The 21,509-nt window shown below is 38.3% G+C and overlaps 1 protein-coding gene across 1 annotated transcript; it reads left to right on the forward strand.

Moving 5' to 3' along the window:
• Positions 1-304: 304 nt before the first annotated feature.
• On the forward strand, positions 305-13,951 carry LOC102722702. Its single transcript, XM_006661147.2, has 24 exons — positions 305-593; positions 1,879-1,988; positions 2,292-2,457; positions 2,565-2,665; positions 3,503-3,575; positions 3,656-3,797; positions 4,410-4,570; positions 5,892-6,016; positions 6,099-6,198; positions 6,455-6,551; positions 6,713-6,764; positions 7,066-7,167; positions 7,266-7,412; positions 7,494-7,665; positions 7,750-7,989; positions 8,139-8,293; positions 8,632-8,760; positions 8,899-9,016; positions 9,162-9,357; positions 10,097-10,208; positions 10,286-10,440; positions 11,170-12,577; positions 12,659-12,853; positions 13,215-13,951. Exons 1-24 carry the CDS (start codon positions 449-451, stop codon positions 13,683-13,685), a joined length of 4,872 nt encoding a protein of 1,623 aa, XP_006661210.2. The 5' UTR covers positions 305-448; the 3' UTR covers positions 13,686-13,951.
• Positions 13,952-21,509: the final 7,558 nt, after the last annotated feature.

The following is a 21,509-nucleotide window of genomic DNA, read 5'->3' on the forward strand; positions in this document are numbered from 1 at the left end:
AATACAAATATAAAAATGGATAAGTCATGCGTAAAGTTCTTGTGATAATAAAACAATCACAAGCAAAATAAATAATATTTTTATAATTTTTTAAATAAGACAAATGATAAAAAAAATTAAATATATTACGATACGAAACGGAGGAAATATTTAAGAGTTTAGTAGGTTATAAAAGGACCGTAAAGCCCTAGGCCCATTATCGCCCCTAGGCCCACCTGTCAAAAGCCTTAACGGGCCGGATCTGGCACCTCCAGTTCTTCGGTTCTTCCCATCTCGGCCCTGCTCGCTCGATCTCACAGCTGCAGATGGTCTCCCGTTTAGAAAGCTAGTCCAGCTCCCCCCCGCACAAATCCGCCCACCCACCGGCGATCAGCCGAGCCGATCAAAACCCCCGCACCTCAGATCTGACGCCGGAGAAGCCCAGATCCGCCGGGGGGGGGGGGGCGCGATGGAGTGGGCGACGGTGCAGCACCTGGATCTCCGCCACGCCGGCGGCCGCCGCGGGGCCACCGCCCGCCCGCTGCAGCCGCACGCCGCCGCCTTCCGCGCCTCGCAGGCCATCGTCGCCGTCGCCATCGGCACGCACGTCGTCGGTACGCTGGCTCCTCGGTTGCTGCTTGCCTGCTTCCTCTGTGACCGTCTCGAGTTGGCTCCCGGGTTGCTGTTTGTGTAGGCAGGGGTGGAGCTCTGTGGCGAGCTGTGCTGGTGCCGCTCTGAGTGAGTAGGGGAGGCACTGGAATTAGATTCGCCGCCTGGGGTGGTAGAAATGGAAGAGGGGGTTTAGAACTCTGGACTGCGTTGCTGCGCTGTGTAGCTAGGATGATCTCAATGGCTAATAGTAGTGTCGATTTGACCTCGATGAGCAATTAAGCATTTGTACAAGTGTCTTATGCCCTTATATTTGTGTAAATTCGTACTGCCGTAGCATGTCCACAGTCCGCCTATTTCCAGTCGTATAATTGAACGGGTAATAATGATTTAGCTAGTTTGCAGATCACTTACATAGCTGAATAGTTTGATGAGTGAAAATGCTGGTGTTTCAAAGCTGTTGATTTGGCATTTTGGCTTGAAATGTTGTTAACAGTACGACTAGACAGGGCTTTTCTGACTTTGGGCCTGTTTGGGGGAGCTTCTTCTAACTGCAGCTTTTTCTTGCCAGAAGCTGTCCCAAATGGTCCACAACTTCTATGAATATATAGTTATAGATTCTGGAAAATGAACTAGGGCCTGTTTGGTGGGGCTTTAGATTCTGAGAAGCAGCTGCTTGGTAGCCAACTTTTGAGAATCTGGAAAAGCTTCTAAATCCAGCTTCTCCAGCTTCTGGATTTTTAGTTCATTTTCTAGAATCTGTAACTACAGATTCTCAGAAGCTGTGGACCATTTGGGGCAGCTTTTGGCAGAAGCAGCTTTTGGGAAAAGCTGCAGCTGGGAGAAGCTCCCCCAAACAAGCCCTAAGAATCCAGAAGCTGGAGAAGCTGGGTTTAGGAGCTTTTCTAGATTCTCAGAAGTTGGCTACCAAGCAACTGCTTCTCAGAATCTAAGGCCCCCCCAAATAGGCCCTTTACTTGGCATGGTACCATTAGATTATTTGTTCCTAAATTTCCAATTCATGGTACCACACTACGCACTTTGACTCAATTCTTGCAATGTTACAGTATTAGCTCATTGGCACATTTCATCTTCTTGACTTTTTGCTGGAAACATAATCTGCTTGCTGCTTCTTGTAAAGATGTTTGTGTTACACAATACTATCAACACAATATATACTACTGAAGTTTGTTTAATATACATTATTATAGTCCATTAGTTGTTATTTTCTTGAATATGATGCACCGCTATATTCTTTATTGTCCCTATCTTATCTTTTTATTTTTGCAGAATTTGATGCTTTGACTGGAAGCAAGATAGCTTCAATTGACCTTGGAGCTCGTGTTGTTCGTATGGCATATAGCCCTACTGCCAGTCACATTGTCATTGCTATTCTTGAGGTTTGTTAGAATGTTTCACTATCTGAGAGTAATCATTTCATCCAATTTAGAAAAAAAAAGCTGTTGATCATCTAGCGCCGAAATATTGGCCTTAGTGCTTCCAATGCTAGGTGCACAATTGATCATTTTCATTAGTAAGCATGGTCTTGTGTATTTTTCCATCATCAACTTCCATTACAGTGTTCAAATATTGTTTCATACCAGGTTCTGAATTCTTGTGATGCTGCTGTCTGGTAAATATGCAGTTTTCACCTTATGTTAATGCCTCATGTATTTTGTTCCTTTATATATTTTGTTCTGTAGGATGCTACAATCAGATCCTGTGATTTCGCCACGGAGCAGACGCTTGTGCTGCACTCACCAGAGAAAAAAACAGACCATGTTTCAATAGACACAGAAGTTCATCTTGCATTGACACCGCTTGAGCCTATTGTCTTTTTCGGTTTTCACAAAAGAATGAGTGTGACAGGTTATTTCTTGCTGCTTAGTTTTTTTTTTTTAGGTGGCCCTCTATTTGGTTCTACTTTAAAGTGTCACTTGTTTGTGTTAACCACTATGTATTTTCCTCTCTTCCAGTTGTTGGAACTGTTGAAGGAGGTAGGCCACCAACAAAAATAAAGACTGATCTTAAAAAACCTGTTGTTAACCTGGCTTGCCATCCTCGGCTTCCCGTCCTGGTAAATATATGATAACTTCACTTTTTGAGAAAATTCCTTATATGCCATTGGAAATTTCCTAGTTTCATTATGTTCCAGTGAAAAATTGCTATTCCCACATATGCCACTAAACAAAATTTTCTCACACCGCAATGCCACCAACGGCACTGCTCCATCAACCATCCGCCATTATGGGGTTCAACTTTGTCAGTTCTATAAAAACTGGCAAAATTGTCCTTGTCACTTTCTTCCCCATCATCATCCAGCTTTGCAACCTGGTTCTGCTGGGCTGCGTCTGTAACCAAGAAGCAAGCAGTAGTGTGTGGCGATGCGGCCCGAGCTCTGGCACCTGAGGGTGTGTGTGCACAGCAGCAGCCTCAACAGTCAATGCTGCAGCTCCCACCGATGCACCTTAATGGCTCCTCAATCACAAATGGTTGTGTGTAGGAGTTCCAGGTAATGCAGCCATATTCACTGAGGAGCACCTTCACCATGGGGGAGAGAGAAGGATGAGGAACCGCAGGAAGGAGGTGGCTGGTTGAAGAGGAAGTAGAAGAGAAAAGGTTGAAGAAGATATGAGAGGGAAACTAGTCGTTTGTAGCCTATGTAGTGCTAACTGTGTGATGATGGGAGTGGCACAAAAGGAGAAGATAAGTTTAGACACTGTCAGATAAGAGAATAGCAAATTTTGAGTGGCATATAAGGAAACTTGGTTACTTTGAAATTTTGAATAGCATATAAGGAATTTTCTCTTACCTTTTTGGTTGGTGATTGCACTTGCATTCTTGCATTGAGCAATGGTTGTCTTGTTATGTATCTGTATTTACCATAGTTTGACATGCAAAATTATAATTTCAGTATGTAGCTTATGCTGAAGGCTTGATTCGCGCATATAACATCCAGACATATGTTGTTCACTACACCTTACAACGTAAGATGTGGCACTTCATTTTCTTATATTTAAGTATGTTTAGCCTTTTGTATGTTTCTTAGATTGTATTTTGTTGCCAGTTGCCGTTGACAGTACAATTAAGCTTGTGGGGGCGGGTGCTTTTGGATTTCATCCGACCCTAGAGTGGATATTTATTGGTGATAGAGGTGGCACTCTCTTGGCGTGGGATGTATCAACTGAGAGACCAAGTATGATTGGGATGTGAGTATTTTTTTACAATATATATTGTTTATATTGGGGAAGCAAGGCCCTTTGCCCTTTATTTCTTTCTTTGTCAATATATGCTAATGTTTTGATACTCCCTCTGCCCCAAAATAAGTTCACCTTTCTAATCCAAATTTTGAACTAGAAAGGTGAACTTATTTTGGGACGGAGGAAGTATTCATTATCTAAATGATGCTACTAAGATGTTAACTGTTGGAAGTACTTCAAAATGAGGCATCGATTGCTTGAAGCACCATTGGATCTAAGATTCAAGTTCTACAGTTTCGCCTAGTGACAAACATTTGAGGGGGAAACCCATCTTTTTTTAATCAAAATAGGTCTAGTGGGCTTTAGGCACTCTTCTTTGGACCAAAATTTTGGTGTGGTCCTGTGCCCTTCATAGGATACACTGGTACACTAATGTACCTTCAATATAAGTTCTATTATTATGCTTGCAGTTCCTTGGCATACATTTGGTTGAGAAAATGTTAACTATGTATTCTTACTGCAATTAAACCTTATCTGTGCATGTCTCTGTTTCGATAGATACTATTCAATATACTTTTGATGGTTTGTCTTATCTGATTTCTGTCTTTTACTTCTACTCAGTACTCAGGCTGGTTCCCAGCCTATCACATCTGTTTCCTGGCTTCCTACATTACGATTGCTTGTTACAATTTCAAAGGATGGAGCACTTCAAGTATGGAAGACACGAGTTATAATTAATCCTAACAGACAACCTATGGAAACTCATTTCTTTGAGCATGCAGGTTAGCTTTGTTTCCATGCTACTTACACTTTTCCTCTGGCCTTCTTTCCTCTTTATAATTCAGATTCAATTGTTATGTGCATGGATGATAACTGTGGTTATACCTGGGTTAATTTTATGTCACTTTCTGGAGTTGAAAGAGAACATGTTGCCACATTTAGTGAACTTCTTGGGCCCTGGGCCTTACCGGCTGGGACCTGGGTGTGTTGGGACTTCAGGAGAAAGTGGTGCTACAAGGGAAAATCAAAGCATGGGGAAAGAGTGCCACAAGGGCACAAGGTAGCAGGAGAGGAGATAACTGTAAACAGGAAATAACACCTATTTCCTTGGCCTAATTTCAAATGAATTGGTTCATCTCTTTAAGTAGTAGACATAGGCCATGACAAGCATTTAATTGAAACTAATCTTCTCTCTAGCCAACTTATAGAGGAGATAATAAGCAAATAAAAATAACTGGCTTATCCCTGAGTTGGCTGGTTGGGCTCTTGCAGCTGTGGCCTCCTGGTGTTGGTGCTTGCAACCCCCAGATGACGTTGCCATCTGGGCTCTGAGATAATACTCCCTCCGTCCAGAATTGATCGACGCATAACACCTGGGCTCAAAGACCAAAGAAAAGAAAATAAACTCCTAATCCATTTACTCGCGGCCAGTTTGCAGCTGCATGCATACTTGTCTTCTGCATGCTCCCATCCTGCATGCTTGTTCAATAGAGTGGATAGCATTTAACTGATTGGGATACGGTCCAGTATTAAACGCATGCATGCATGCATACAGAAACGAAGCAACAAATCGTCATGTTCGAGGGCTCCCATCATTTCGCTTATTAGAGGAATAAGCGAAAATGCGTTTTTGCAAACGAAAAATAATTTACAGATAAAACTTTTATATATGTGCTCATAGCGACTCAAAAGCAAAATGTGTAAAACAAACCACGATAAGAAAAACCACAAAATCAAGTCTAGATTTAAGTTCTAAAATTCAAAATTTGGCTTATAAACAGTTGCAACTGCGAAACAATGGGAGCCGAGATTTCTTTCACATACCAGCCTTATACGACGATCAAATTTAGATTTTTGCTTTTTGATAATATGCTGATCAATTCTGGATGGAGGGAGTAGCATACTAGCTTCTATGCCATTTCATTTTGTATGATCACACAAGATCTCTCTCTCTCTCTCTGTGTGTGTGCGTGCGCGCGCGCGCGCGTGCGTGCGTGTGTGTGTGTGTGCGCGCGTCTGAGTAGTGTTACTTGCTGATTGCATATTCTACCTTTTTCTTCTTCTGAGGATGCGTTATACAACCATTTTGTTTTAACTGTGCAGCTATTGAAACAATGGATATCACAAAGATACTCACTCTTCAAGGTGGAGAAGCAGTGTACCCTTTACCTCGAATAAAAAACTTGGCACTGCACCCCAAGTTTAATTTGGCTGCAGTAATTTTTGCAGTTAGGTCGCATTAACTCCAAGCCCTACAAGTTTGGTTCTTAATAGCAGTAAATTTAGAAACATTTTATATTTGATTTCCAGGATATGTCTGGAACAGAAGCGGCAAAGAACAAGGCTGCATACACAAGAGAAGGGAGGAGACAGCTTTTTGCTGTCCTTCAGGGAGCCAGGGGATCCACTGGTAAGAAAATGAAGTTCATTCTTATTTTTTCGTAGGCATTTAAAATTCCTATTTAGTTCATGTGGCTGTTGGTTGGAAATAGTAGAGGAACTTTATTTGCTTTTCCTTAGTTTGAACATTTGTAGCAGGGTAGTTATGTCACACTAATATGAATTGCCCTCGTGATTTATGACTTCATATGACATAATTGTCATATAGATTAATAACTGATTAGGTTTGAGCAGCTCATGCACATTTTTTTTTTTAATTATTGCAGCTGCTGTTCTGAAGGAGAAACTTTTAGCCCTGGGTTCATCTGGAATTTTAGCTGAGCACCAACTCCAGGCGCAGCTGCAAGAGCAGCACTTGAAGGGGTAAACTTTACATTGCACAGATAACCACGAGAGCATTGTTGTATGAACTTGAAATCTTTTTAGGTTTCAAAAATTCACAATGTCAACATACATCCTTGATTCATGCCATGTGTTTCTTATTGATGGTTTAACTTTGATTTCATTTGTTTTCCTTTTGTCAGCCAGAGTCAGCTAACAATCTCTGACATTGCAAGGAAGGCTTTTCTGCACAGTGTATGTGCCCTTTTTGTTGCCACTGACTGCATACTATTTTCTTTTGTTACAATGAGGGACCACCATCGATCTAGCTCTACTCTACCTTGTGTTACCCACAAAACCTTCCGTTCAGCCTCCTTTTTTGTATGCTATACCTATTGAGTTTCAATGTTTGCACTTGTACATCATTTATACTATCTTGTGCTATCAACAAAAGCTTCTGTTCAACCTCTTTTTTTTTTTTCTGTACACTATACCTATTGAGTTCAACATTTGCACTTGCATGTCACTTAAACTTTCTTGTGTTAAATGTATGCAGCATTTCATGGAGGGACATGCTAAAAGTGGTCCAATCTCACGTTTACCACTCATTACAATTTCTGAGTCTGGTAACCTTTTGCGAGATGTTCCGGTTTGTCAGGTAACTTCTACTGCAATTGATACTGTCACTTGTTTACTCATTGCTGCTCTCTAACCTGTCCATTTCTTTCTTCTATTTATATATAATATATATTCCAGCCATTCCACCTGGAGCTGAATTTTTTCAACCAAGAGAACCGTGTGGTTCAATATCCAGTTAGAGCTTTCTATCTGGATGGATTTAACCTGATGGCCCATAACCTATCATCAGGAGCTGATAATCTCTATAAGAAACTTTACTCTACGGTATTTAGTGCCTGCAGAACAACCTTTTCTTGTTATTTTTTTTGGTTTCTTGTTTACTAATTTCAAGCACTCTTTTACCAGATACCTTCAAATATGGAATGTCACCCCAAGAATATTGCATACAGTCCTAAACAGCATATGTTTCTTGTCGTGTTTGAATTGAGTGGGCCAAATGGACTAGCGCATGAAGTTGTTCTTTACTGGGAGCAGACTGATCTACAGACAGTGAACAGCAAAGGAAGTTCAATAAAAGGTTTCCATCTTTCTAACATGCATCTTTTCTATATAGCTGCAAGAAAATCTGCTTGACTGGCATGCATCATGTTTTCCTTGTTAGGTCGAGATGCTGCATTTCTGGGCCCGGATGATAATCAATATGCTATCCTGGAGGAAGATAGAGCTAGCTTGAACCTTTTTAATCTCAAAGCAGTAGCCACAAAGGAAGCTCTTGAAAATAATGCTGCAGTGCTCGAAGAAAACACGTTTGCTGATAAAGCTGCCACTCCAACTGAACGCCAGGGTCCTCTGCAATTTACTTTTGAATCAGAGGTTGATCGCATATTTTCTGCTCCACTAGGTAGGTTGCTTGGATTTAATTTTTTTTCTTGCCTTTCTTCATTTACCTGCTTGCTGGTTTCATCAAAAGGACAGGAAGGAATGATAATGTTGTCTTCATGTTTTTTCGTGGCATATAATTATTTCTGAGCAATGCATTACTTCTTGTAGAATCTTCCTTGTTGTATGTGATTTCTGGAAAACATATTGGATTGGCAAAGCTCCTACAGGGATATAGGCTATCTACAGATAACGGGCTATCCATCACCACAAAAACTGATGGAAAGAAATTTATCAAGTTGAAACCAAACGAGTCCGTCCTTCAGGTGTTTTATCTCCTCTAGTTCCATACTAATCTTTCTATGTTTACTTGGACTGTTCTTGATTATTGGATTCATGAATATCTTTTACATATGACCGCTAGATTTCTTGATTACTGGATTCATGAATATCTTTTACATATGGCCACCAATCATCTACAATATTATAATTCAACTACATGTTTGCTCCGGAATTTACTTTGACACCTTTCGCATAACTGATTTGTAAAAACAAACCTACAATGCATCTTTGCTTTTGATACTTAAGGCATTAGCTAACCTTGTCAGGCAATTATTGTAATGCACTACTGATCATACTCTAATCAAACTTGTCCTCTATTCAGGTTCACTGGCAAACAACTCTAAGAGGTCCTGTCGTAGGGATATTGACAACCCAGAGGGTAATGATAGCCTCTGCTGATCTTGACATACTTTCAAGCAGCTCAACAAAATATGATCGGGGTCTTCCATCAATATCCTTTTATCTAAGTCTAGCATTTACTTTCCGTGCACTCTTCACTCTTTTCCTGTATTGTTGTACAAACTTGGGTAGCGAGGTTATTATCTGTTGCCATCTGCCATTTTTTGTTGAGCACTTAACAACTTTGTACTATCGCTCAATGTTGTGGGTTGGACCAGCGCTTATCTTCTCTAGTGCAACCGCGATAAGTATGCTTGGATGGGACAACAAAGTTAGATCTATCCTATCTACTAGCTTCCCTCGTTCTGGTAAGATTATAGTATGTTCAATTAAAGATGACTAACCTAGACTCCTTCTGATGCTCACAGTTCCTTTAACATGCTTTGATATGCTATTGCTTCTTATTTCCATCGGTTTGTGCTAACTAAACCATATGTACCTTTATGCCTGCAGTATTGCTTGGTGCCTTGAACGACCGCCTGTTGCTTGTAATTCCGACAGATATAAATCCAAGACAGAAAAAGGGAGTGGAAATAAGGAGCTGTCTGGTAGGGCTTCTTGAACCTCTTCTTATTGGATTTGCTACGATGCAGCAATACTTTGAGCAAAAACTTGATCTTTCAGAGGTGCTATATCAGATAACCTCAAGGTATTTTTTTCTTCTCAATTTCCTTCATAACATATATCCATATGCAAGTTGTTGTAGTGTTCAACTCTTAAGTGTAGTAATCAACGTAGTCATAGTTCGGACTTACAAATTAAATCTTGTAATCGAGACATTGAACAACCTAGTTGCAATCGCAACCATGAAGTCCCTTTCCATATAGTATCTAGAGACCATAATATGATATTCAGTGCATTAGTAGTTTAGCACAAGTCTTCCATGCTCTCAGTTTCATCTGCATTTGTTAATGCTGCTGCTGCATTAGATTTTCCAGCAAATGATCAATTTTTGAATCATTTATTTGAATATATTGCCCTCCTTACCCTCATCAGCTTCACTCTGAGCAGCATCGGATTGCATCCTCAGCTTCACCATTTAAGTCGTAATTAATATCACCATCCAACTTAATTCAATATGCTTATGACCTACAAGAAGTAATGAATATCATAGGTTGAAGTTTGATGGGAAGCATGATAAGATTTCTCTGATGAACAAATACATTTACATGCTTCATTCAAACTCTTGGCTATGGTTTAAGCTTTATGGTCTCTGTTTTTTTTCTCAATTTAAATGCACATCTTTTTGTGGAAAAATCCTGTCGATGGATCATATGGAGGAATCACTTGATCGTCATTTACTGAGCATTGGCTATGCAGTCCCTTGAGCTTTGCACTTAGTGACAATGATTCTTGTTATGTATTGGTTTGCATTTATTTCTCTGCAGGTTTGATAGTTTACGTGTTACTCCAAGGTCACTGGACATATTAACTAAAGGACCCCCTGTTTGTGGTGATCTTGCTGTATCACTATCTCAAGCAGGACCTCAGTTTACCCAAGTAAGCTTTATCTGGGCTCATAATCATTTTTTTTCTTCACTTTTGCTTGATCTAATACTTTCTCCCATATTGTTTAGATCATGCGGTGCAATTATGCAATCAAAGCTCTCCGGTTCTCTACTGCTCTTTCGATATTGAAAGATGAGTTCCTGCGCTCTAGAGATTATCCTCAATGCCCTCCAACTTCTCACCTGTTCCAGCGGTTCCGAGAGTTGGGATATGCATGTATAAAGTAGGTCAACTATGCTCTCTACTTTTTTTGAAATCAACTGCAATTATTGTTTGAAATGATTTTGATTAAAGAATTTCTCTATGTTTTACAAGATTGTCATGACTCTCATCAAGGACAACATTTTGACTTCAACTAAATACTGAATAGTTTAGATGTATTTAAAAATTTCTCATCCAAAGTAATTTGGAACTCAGACGTTTTCCAAAATTTTGAACTTTCAGAATAACCAGAGTCAAAAAGTCTCAAAACCTTTACTGAGTTGGATATTTAAATACAGTACTTTGTAGTGCCCCATTTTACTCTGGATTGAATGATTGATCTATAATACAATATTGCTCGTATAGCAGAACATCTGTTTGTCAGAATGCCTGCCAAAACCAATATTTTTCCTTTTTTTTGCCTGTAGTGAATGAAAGGGATCTTGTCTGATTGATGTTTTACCTACTGCTGATGAATAATTATTCGTGCATGATGCTGGTCCATGAGCCCATGACAAACAATTTTCATTTTAGCCATTAAAAAGAACTCGATTAATTCCAAGCCCTGGGGAATGACCCCCCCACGGCCTGGCATTAAGAAGCCTCAACCAAACCGGCTGAGAAAGACCACGAACCCTGCCACCCGCACATTTTGGCCATTAATACTGTTGAGCTAACTAATTCTGTATACAATATGCTGTCTTGTTTTTTTTTTTGCTATGTCTAATTTCATTGGATTGAAACCCTGTAGGTATGGTCAATTTGACAGCGCAAAGGAAACATTTGAGGTTATTTCAGATCATGAGAGCATGCTTGATCTGTTTATATGCCACCTAAATCCTAGTGCATTGCGACGCCTTTCACAGAAACTGGAAGAGTCTGCTACAGATTCTGAGTTGAGGCGTTACCTTGAGAGAATATTAAGAGTTCGTTCAACTGGATGGACACAAGGTGTCTTTGCAAATTTTGCTGCTGAAAGTATGGTGCCTAAAGGTCCGGAATGGGCAGGAGGAAACTGGGAAATCAAAACTCCTACGAGCATGAAGAGCATACCTCAGTGGGAGCTTGCAGGAGAGGTCATGCCCTACATGAAGACTACCGATGCTGGTATTCCATCTGTCATTGCAGATCATATTGGTGTTTACTTGGGTGTGATGAAAGGCCGAGGTAATGTAGTGGAAGTAAGTGAAAGGAGTTTGGTTAAAGCTATTGCAGCAGCCAGTAGTGATAATGCAAACACAGCATCTTCTGAATCAGCACAGAAGAACGTGGCAAATGCTGGGGGTGATTCAGTTGGTGATACTCTAGCCAGACAGCTAGGGGTCCAAATTGCTTCTGCAGATGAACAGGCAAAAGCAGCAGAGGAGTTCAAAAAGACTCTATATGGTGTTGTTGATGGTGGAAGTAGTGATGAAGACGAGTCAACATCAAAGACTAAAAAGATACACATCAGGATACGTGATAAGCCTGCTGGATCTACTGTTGATGTAAACAAACTGAAAGAAGCAACTAAACAGCTAGGTTTAGTTGCTCCAATTACTAGAACAAGATCGTTATCAGGGACACAAGAATTTAACCAGGCTCCTATGCAGCTGCCAACCTCTGGTCCAGCAATGCCAAATTCTGCAATTGATCTATTTGGTACCAATGCTTTAGTAGAACCACAAGCCCCCAGTGGAGCCACAGGCCCTATAATTGGTGGCATGGGAGTCACAGCTGGACCTATTCCTGAGGATTTCTTCCAGAATACTATTCCATCTCAGCAGCTTGCAGCTCAACTACCCCCACCTGGAATAATTTTGTCGCGGATTGCTCAACCTGCTCCTGGAACAAATGCAGTCCGGCCTGTTCATAATCAAAACATGATGACTAATGTTGGTCTTCCAGATGGTGGGGTTCCACCACAGGCACTGCCGCAACAGGCACAGTTTCCTCAGCAACCAGGCATGCCTATGCAATCTATTGGTCTACCAGATGGTGGCATTCCCCCACAGAGCCAACCTCTTCCTTCACAACCACAGGCTCTTCCTCAGCCACACGGCTTTCAACCTTCTGTTCCTGCCATGTCACAACCAATTGATCTTAGCACTCTTGAAGGTCCAGGACAGGGAAAGCAAGCTCCTCGCCCCCCAGCACCTACTGCTGTGCGGCCTGGACAGGTGCTCAAGTTGATTTTTTTTTTCTTTTGAACATTGATATTATCTGATAGCTTTCTTTGACATTGCCCTCAATGATTACAGGTTCCACGTGGTGCTCCTGCAGCAGAGTGCTACAAGATGGGTCTTGCTCATCTTGAGCAGAATCAGCTTACGGATGCTTTATCTTGCTTGGATGAAGCATTCTTGGCCCTTGCAAAGGACCAGTCACGTGAAGCTGATATCAAAGCGCAGGCCACTATATGTGCACAGTATAAGATTGCAGTTGCTTTGCTACAGGTAATATTTGTTTTTGTAGTGATATACCTCAAAACAACACAATTTTTGTCATGGTTTTCTAGGAGAGTTTTTGCTTATCATCTTATTTCAAGCATTTATGAGTAACAAATGTTGCTTGCTCACTTCAAGGACCTTGGATGGAAATGTCTCAGCTTGACAATTTTGATTAAAAATATGTTGAATGATGGGAATTTTGGAACTCTAGGCAATACTTCTTTTATTCTTTTGGTGAACTCGAGAATAATAAAATTACACCTCTATCTTCATGGTAAACAGTGAAATAACTTGTCCTAAATGAACTATTATTCACACGGAACTGGTTAAAATTGTATGCGTTGCTTAATTTTGTTGATTCTCCCAGGAAATTGCTCGCTTGCAAAGGGTTCAAGGAGCTGGCACACTCAGTGCGAAGGAGGAAATGGCCAGGCTATCTCGCCACCTTGCTTCCTTACCCATACAAGCTAAGCACCGGATTAACTGCATCAGAACTGCCATCAAGCGAAACATGGAGGTCCAAAACTTTGCCTATGCCAAGCAAATGCTCGATCTCCTCTATTCCAAGGCACCACCATCGAAGCAGGATGAGCTCAAGAGCCTGATCGACATGTGTGTCCAGAGGGGGCTGACCAACAAATCTATTGACCCATTCGAAGACCCCTCTCAGTTTTGCGCCGTCACCCTCAGCCGCCTCTCAACCATTGGTCATGATGTCTGTGATCTCTGTGGTGCCAAATTCTCTGCGCTTTCTGCACCAGGGTGCGTCATATGTGGCATGGGGAGCATCAAGAGATCTGACGCACTTGCTGGACCTGTGCCTTCCCCGTTCGGCTAAATGGTTCGTGCTCCCTACTGTCCCAACGTTTTTCTGATTTTTGTATCTATAGTGTGCAGTTAACATTCCCCATTTCATTGTTGTAGTTGTTGTAGTGTTGGAGATGTAGTACGTATTTTGAATTTGGATGAGCTGTAACCACCCTTTTGATCGTGATGCGATTTATACGGACGGATTTTCTAGCATTGTAATTAGGTTCGACATTTATATATTTCCCATTGACATTGCATTTTTGAGTTCACATGGTTATGGTTTGTGATGTATAAACTCTTAGCATGAGTTGCATGTTTTAGTATACATAAAACATTTCTTCATATTTTATTGCTCTGGCTATTTGTAACATTTGGATGAGCTGTAACCACCCTTCTGAAGCCGGGTGTCTTCTGTTAAAAGGAATAGGATGGTAGATAAATATGAACGCTTACCGAGCTCCTGGACGACGTAATTTCTATAAGAAGTTTCTATATATGAACTACTAAGAAAACTGTTGTAAATCAATTTTTTTACCTTCGTAATATTATTAATTTGCTCGTACCTTCGAATGATTACAAATCATTCAGCTATTTGGACATTCAATCATTTAACACAAAAAGAAAATGTCCGATTGTTTTTTTCCTACATATCATGGAACTTGTAACCATGATACTACTGTATAGAGATGAACTACAACAATAACGATAGCTGCGCTCGAAAAGAAGAAAATATATACCAGCAGGTGTAAACATTACCAAACTAATCTTACTTAACCAATAGGCCAACCGAGATAGACGAAAATGAAAATCCCAGGCACTGCGGGGGGGAAAAATATCAGTGCATGCTGTCATGACTAACGAGGATACTGAACCCTAACGAAGAGGCTAGACTAGAGGGGAAGAAACAGAAAACAAATAATCCCTCCATTTATTTATTTGACGTAGTTGATTTTTAAATCTATATTTGTCCGTTTGTCAGAATTCTAAGTCATATTTAAAGTTTTTATGGTAATAAGTTAAATTATAATAAAATAATTAATAATTATATAATTTTTTTGAATAACGCGAGTGATCCAACGGCTTTAGGCTTCGGGACAACCATACTACTCTACATTGCATATTGCACCGTTTTACAAAGGCAGTCCAATGGAGTATGACACTACACAAATTAACTAGCCAATCATCAAACAGTTATGGACCGATGCTTCTTCATGGAACTACGAATTAATAGTTTCATATACAAATCTCACCTAAGTGCAACCGGAAATCGACCTATCCCTACAAATTAATCACGTGTTAACTCTTTTAGACGAAGTGAGAACAAAAATATAAATATGATTGTTCACTTAGTATGCAGAATGGACTAATACAGATTTTGAGACGTGGTGTTAAAAAAAGGACAGATGAGTTTCAAGACCATGAGGTGCTAACTCCAAAGAACGGTATCCAGCATTCCAGGAAGACATTTGAAATTAGCAAAAAATGTTATGGACGCTTTGATTAGAAATACATTGGAACATAGGAGGAAAACCGTAGCACCTACAAGTGCTTGAGTTGATTGGTTTTGTCTCAAGTTTGTTAAGTCTAGATTATTTATATATGTATTTACTGGCGATAAGTTAGTAATTTGTTAGTTTATGTCTATATAAGGAGATCGCTTGCGTCATTGTAATAGATATGAAATTTTTGCTTATTCTTATGCTTATAAGCCAAAATTTGAATTTAGAACTTAAATTTGGAGTTCATTTTTGTGTGTGTGTGTGGGGGGGATGGTTTCATCATAGTTTATTTTTCAGTCCTTACTTTTAGATTTCTAAGAGCATATATACACAATTTTTACTCACAAATTATTTTCCAATCATTAATAAGCCATTTCATTATGCTTAATTTCAACAAAAGAATGAGGCTATTAATCTTCACAATAAGGGCTTGTTCATAACCTCACTTAAAAGGGTGATTACATCATTACCTCGCCCTATACATGTCCAATTACCTAGCCATATCACAGTGAAATACTTGTCTTAAGAAAATGAATTATTCGCTTGGAACATCAATGTCTCAATGGTTGGCTTACCTTTATTCTAAGGCTTAGAGGTGCTCAATATATTGGTTCTATTGCAGGATCAACGGTATCAAAACGACTATCAAGAAAAAAAGTGTAGGTTCAAAAGATCAAAGCTACACCTATGGCATGAAAATGTCAGTGTCCTTTATTCTAAGGCACCACATTGAAGTAACATAAGCTCAAGAGTGTGATTGATATGTGGGTCTAGAGGGGACTAATGAAAAAGTCTATCAAACAATTTGAAGACCCATCTGACTTCTTAGCATTGTAAATAGGTCTTGGATTTTATACATTTCCCATCGACATTGCTTTTGAGTTTTGACTAAGGTTTTAGTGGTACAATCAATTTGATCAATGTCTAAAATGGGAATGTGTCCAAATGATTTTGAGTATTTTTTGGCCCCACGACAAGAAACAAGCACCAAACTCTCTTAGCATCAACTTGTGAGAAAATTAGCATCACAACTATCTATAGACTTAGGACCTACACCTGAATAAAATATCACTACCCTCTGTCTCTATCAGTTTCCTTTGTGCGAGGGTACACTACGGTAAATATATTATTGTTTAATTTTTAGGCATTGATGCATGTTTATGCTCTGCTCCCAAATTTGTTTAGCATAGTAGTTGGCTTCACTCTCCGCAGTGTGCTCAGTGAGGCCTAAGCCTTCTCCTCTTTAGTGATCACTCCAAACACAAACTATAGAGGGTCTTATAACACCCTTGGTTTAAGTTTATTAACTGATTTGAATTGCACTACGTGCATATACATAAAAGCAATCATTCATTGCATGTATTTGATTGCAATGTACCTACATCATGGGAGTTTATTGTTTAAAAAATTTGAGCATCAATGTCTTTTCTAAAGGGGAGTAAATAAAAGAAAACATCCAAAAAATTTAACATGGCATTCAAGAACCATATGCCATGTTCTTTAGCTATTATCAATTATGGATTATTTTGGGCACACTTTTCAAACTTCAAAATGAGGTGCTTTGTGCAAAAAAAAATTCTAATATAAAAGTTCCTCATTTTTACTTTTTAAATCAAGATTCTTATTTTGCGTTAGTTAATTCAATCATTTATACCTTTAAATTGCTATCACAAATATTAAAAAAAATCCAAAATCCTGATAAGAGAGGGAATGAAAAATTATAGATAATAACTTCAAATTATCCCCTCACATTTCATAGCAGGAATAATCTGTTTTAGTATACGTGAAACATTTCTTCGCATTATATTGTAGTATATATTGTAGCATTGGAGATGCAGTGTCTTAAAATTTGTTAGAAATATAACCATCCCCTTGGCCACGATGTGATTTATATGGACAATGTTACATAGCATTGTAATTAGGTTATTCAACATTTATGTATTTTCCATCAAACATTGCACTTGAGTTCACATGATTATGGTTTAAGAGGTGAAAACAAATCATCTATGGCATTTTCACGTATGCCTAGAATCATTTTGGCAATCATAGTACTATGGTCAATAAGAATGATGATGATCATTACATCCTAAATAAAAATGAATCACAATAATCATTACAACTATTTTTTGATCAAAATCATTACAACTATTACAATGAATAACAAAAAATGGGAAAGCTCATAATGTTTCAAACACCAAATTGAAGATCTAACATAGGGGGCTCAACTGCAAGGGGGGTGATGAAAAACAACTAGTGTGAAACCATCCAAAAAGAAAAGAAACCGGAGAAAATAATGTGGAAAACATATAAGACAAACTTGGCACAATAAGGAGGAAATAAAAAGAAAAGAGTCTAAACTGGAGAAAACACCCAACGGGTTGGTAGAGTTGGACTCGATACATCACTTCTCGTTGTGCCAATAAATAGGATAAAATAAGAAAAAAATAAACTTAAAAAAAAAGAATAAAGAGCCCCTGAAAACACCTAGAGTGAACCTAGTCAAAAACAAAGAATTGGAAAAATGTGAAAACGAGGACAAAAAGAAGTAGAAAGAAACTTTAAAGGAGGAAAAGGAGCCCTGGAAAACACCTAGAGTGAAACTAGCTAAAAATAAAGAATTGGAAAAAGGTGATATAATGCTCAACTGATTGGTAGGACGGACAAGATCTATTGTTACATCCGTAAATCGGGCAAAATGAAGAAATAAAAAAGGAAACTAAAACAAGGAGACAACACCCAAAGTTGGTGGGGTTGGACTGAAGTTATTGCTTTTCTTGGCACCACCGGCACATAAAAGCAGAAAGAGCCAAAACGCTCTTGCTTTACAAGTGGGTTGGTAGGCACACATGCCTCATGACTTGCTTATGTGTGATCACCTGGCATGCATGTGCATACGTACACTAGGTTCATGGTTTGACTTGTGTTAAGAACAAGACATGCATATACAACAAAGCAATCATTCATTCGATCACATGTGTCTATATGACTATGGGCACGTTCGATAGAACGGATAAGATATCTAAACCCCTCGTTATCCACGCGTACGCTTCCCGAACTATTAAACAGTGTCTTTTTTGCGAAAATTTTCTATAGGAAAGTTGTTTTAAACAATCATATTAATCTATTTTATATTTTTTTAATAATTAATAATTAATTAATCATGTACCAATCTATTACTACGTTTTCCGCGCCGGATAACTAACCCCCTTCTCCTCACCGCTGAATACGACCTATATCTACTGCTTATAGCCATGGGATATGCTTAAATATTTAAAATTTTAAATATCAATACCATTTTTTTTTGGAATAAGGAGTAAATATTAGGGGAAAAAAATCAAAAGCAAACAAACATGGAAACACTGCTCATCACTCCACATGTCGACTTTACAAGTCATGCGTTCCCCTTCCCAACTTCGGAACATGTAAGTAAAATAAATTTGGTAATGAGAAAAGTATACCATATGAGAAGAATTTCTAAAAAAAGAAACACATAATTACATAATCAAACCATGCCAATAATACACCCCAAAATGAGTTGTAAATAGTAAAGCTTATTTATTAAATAAAAATAAAGGATCAAAAAAGATGTAGAGAATACATATAGATTATCCTCTTACATTTCATAGTGATTTGCTTCTTTCAGTACATATATGGAAGATGGTAGAATCCATTCTTGTTAAGATTTTACATTAGCATATTATATACTTAAATATATTTTTGATAGAGAGCAAACTTTCACTGTCCACAAAGAAGAGGAGAATTTCAAGTGTTAAAACAATTCTATGTACAAATGCCATTTATTAATCTACCACTATCCGCCTACTACAACAAACACTTTTTAATGAAAATATAGCGGGAACCACATTTATGAACAACACCTGGACTTCTGCATATTTATCATAATGACAAGATTTATTACTAGAATATCACAATAAGAATGCTTTTTTTATCCTCTGGGATACCGTGACACTTCGTGACTACATTCCCTTGAGCAGCGGAAGAGAAACGATAATACGTCTAGTATAAAAATGAGCAAAAGATAACATAGAACAATAGTTATGTTGTGGCATTTGCATGGATAAGTTTTAAGCTTGGCCTTCCACACAATATGTTTACTGTAATTATGTCGTATTCCATCCTTGAGAAAAATGATAAGATTGCACAAGAAGTAAATAGCTAGCTTTTGTTTTATATTTATACTTTTTTGTCTTAACTATTTAGTTTTCCACATCTATATGCATGACCTATACGGCTGCACCACCATATTCTAGCCTATATTAAAATGGATAGAACTGGATTTAAATGTTGTGTGCATGTATCCATGCATTACTCAATTCTTTAACATTCCACGTCATGAGGTCCACCTCTAGCTCATTCTGTCCCTAAGAATAAATAAAGATATACGAAAACTTAAGATAGAAACAAATATCGTGTATTGTACATGTGAATTTAGCTATGGACCATCACCCTCGTCCAAATGTAGCCACATAGTAAATGAATACCAAACTTCAGGTGACCTCCGTAGACATTTCACTTATATTTTAGGCTTTTCTTATGCTTGTATTAATGCTATTTTTTCATTCTAGCCCTCCAATATTTATACATATGGACTTGTGCATATTTACCATTGATAAGATTCATTACTGAAATATCACTGTAGCAATGTTGCTTTTACCTCTAGGATGCTGCAACGCCCTGTTATTGTATTGCTTTGGGCAACTGAAGAGAAACAATAATAGTTCTAGTATAAAAAGGAGAAAAGATAACATGGAACAACGATTATGTTGTCACATTTGCATGGCTAAGTTTTAAGTTTGCCCTTCCATGTCACATGCTTATTGTGATCCCGACGTACTCCATCCTTTAGAACAAATGATAAGATTGCACATGAAGTAAATATCTATCATTTGGTTTAAATTTGTACTTTCTGGCTACATTAATTAGTTTTCCACGTCATATGCTTGACCCACACCACATATTCTAGCCTATATTAAAGCGGAAAAAATATATTTAAATGGTTGTGCATGTATCCATGCATGAGCATGACTCAATTCTTTAGCCTTTCCACATCATTAACTCCACCTCCACCTCATTCTATCCCTAAATATAAATAAAGATATAAGTAAGCTTAAAGATAGAAACAAATATCATGCATTGTACATGTGAATTCAACTGTGGACCATCACCCGCGTCCAAATGTAGCCACATATAAATGAATACCAAATTTAAAATGACCTCCCTAGACGTTTCACTTTTATTTTTATCTTTTCTTATGCTGGTATTAATGCCATCATTTTTTCGTTATAGCCCTCCAATAATTATACATATAAACTTTTGTGTATTTATCAAAATGATAAGATTCATTACTGAAATATCACTATAGCAATGATACTTTTATCCTCTAGGATGGGTCGATACCCTGCTATTACATTGCTTTGAGCAACTGAAGAGAAACAATAATGTTTATTGTATGAAAATGATTAAATGGTAGCATAGAACAATGATTATGTTGTGGCATTTGCATGGATAAGTATTAAGTTTGTCTTTCCACATCATATGCGTACGGTGGTTTCGTCTTATTCCATCCCTCAGAACAAATGATAAGATTGCACAAGAAGTAAATAGATAGCATTTGTTGTAAATTTTTATTTTTTAGGCTGCATTATTTAATTTTCCATGTCATATATTTGGCCTACACCACCACATTCCAGCCAATATTGAAGTGGACAAAATTGGACTTAAATGATGTGTGCATGTATCCATGCATAACTCAGTTCTTTAGCCTTCCACATCATCAAGTCCGCCTCCATCTCATTCTATCCCTAAGGATAAATAAAGATATAAAAAAGCTTAAGATAGAAACAAATATCATGCATTGTACATGTGAATTCAACCATGGACCATCGCCCCTGTCTAAATGTAGCCACATAATAAATTAGTACCAAAATTCAGGTGACCTCTATAGGCGTTTCACTTTTATTTTTGGCTGTTCTTATGCTGGTATTAATGCCATTATTTTTCATTCTAGCCCTCCAATATTTATACATTTTGTATATGTAATCTTACTTTTTTTTCATACCCATACCTCTGAATTTATGTAATTGAATATAAGTTCTATATAAACTAATTCGATGATTCTAAAGCCATAGAATAAAATTACCCAAGATGTGGTAGGACTCTAAGGTATGCCACAATCGGATAAAATCAAGATTAAGCTTATTTCATGGAATGTTTGGATTGAAGTTCAAAGAATCACATATTTTTCTATGATTATGTTACTTTCTGATTATATAGTCCCCAAATGATCAAACTTTTAAGGGATGAATACCTTAAAAACCATTAACAATATCATT

This window comes from Oryza brachyantha, chromosome 9, assembly GCF_000231095.2.
Source record: "Oryza brachyantha chromosome 9, ObraRS2, whole genome shotgun sequence".
In the NCBI taxonomy this organism is placed as follows: domain Eukaryota; kingdom Viridiplantae; phylum Streptophyta; class Magnoliopsida; order Poales; family Poaceae; genus Oryza; species Oryza brachyantha.

What these genes read in the sequence shown, in the direction of transcription:
- LOC102722702 (XM_006661147.2), top strand. Translation starts at nt 449, where the DNA reads ATGGAGTGGGCGACGGTGCAGCACCTGGATCTCCGCCACGCCGGCGGC. An exon ending in TTGTCATTGCTATTCTTGAG is followed by an intron (nt 1,989 to 2,291) that starts GTTTGTTAGAAT and finishes TTTGTTCTGTAG; the next exon opens with GATGCTACAATCAGATCCTG. An exon ending in CAAACGAGTCCGTCCTTCAG is followed by an intron (nt 8,294 to 8,631) that starts GTGTTTTATCTC and finishes TCCTCTATTCAG; the next exon opens with GTTCACTGGCAAACAACTCT.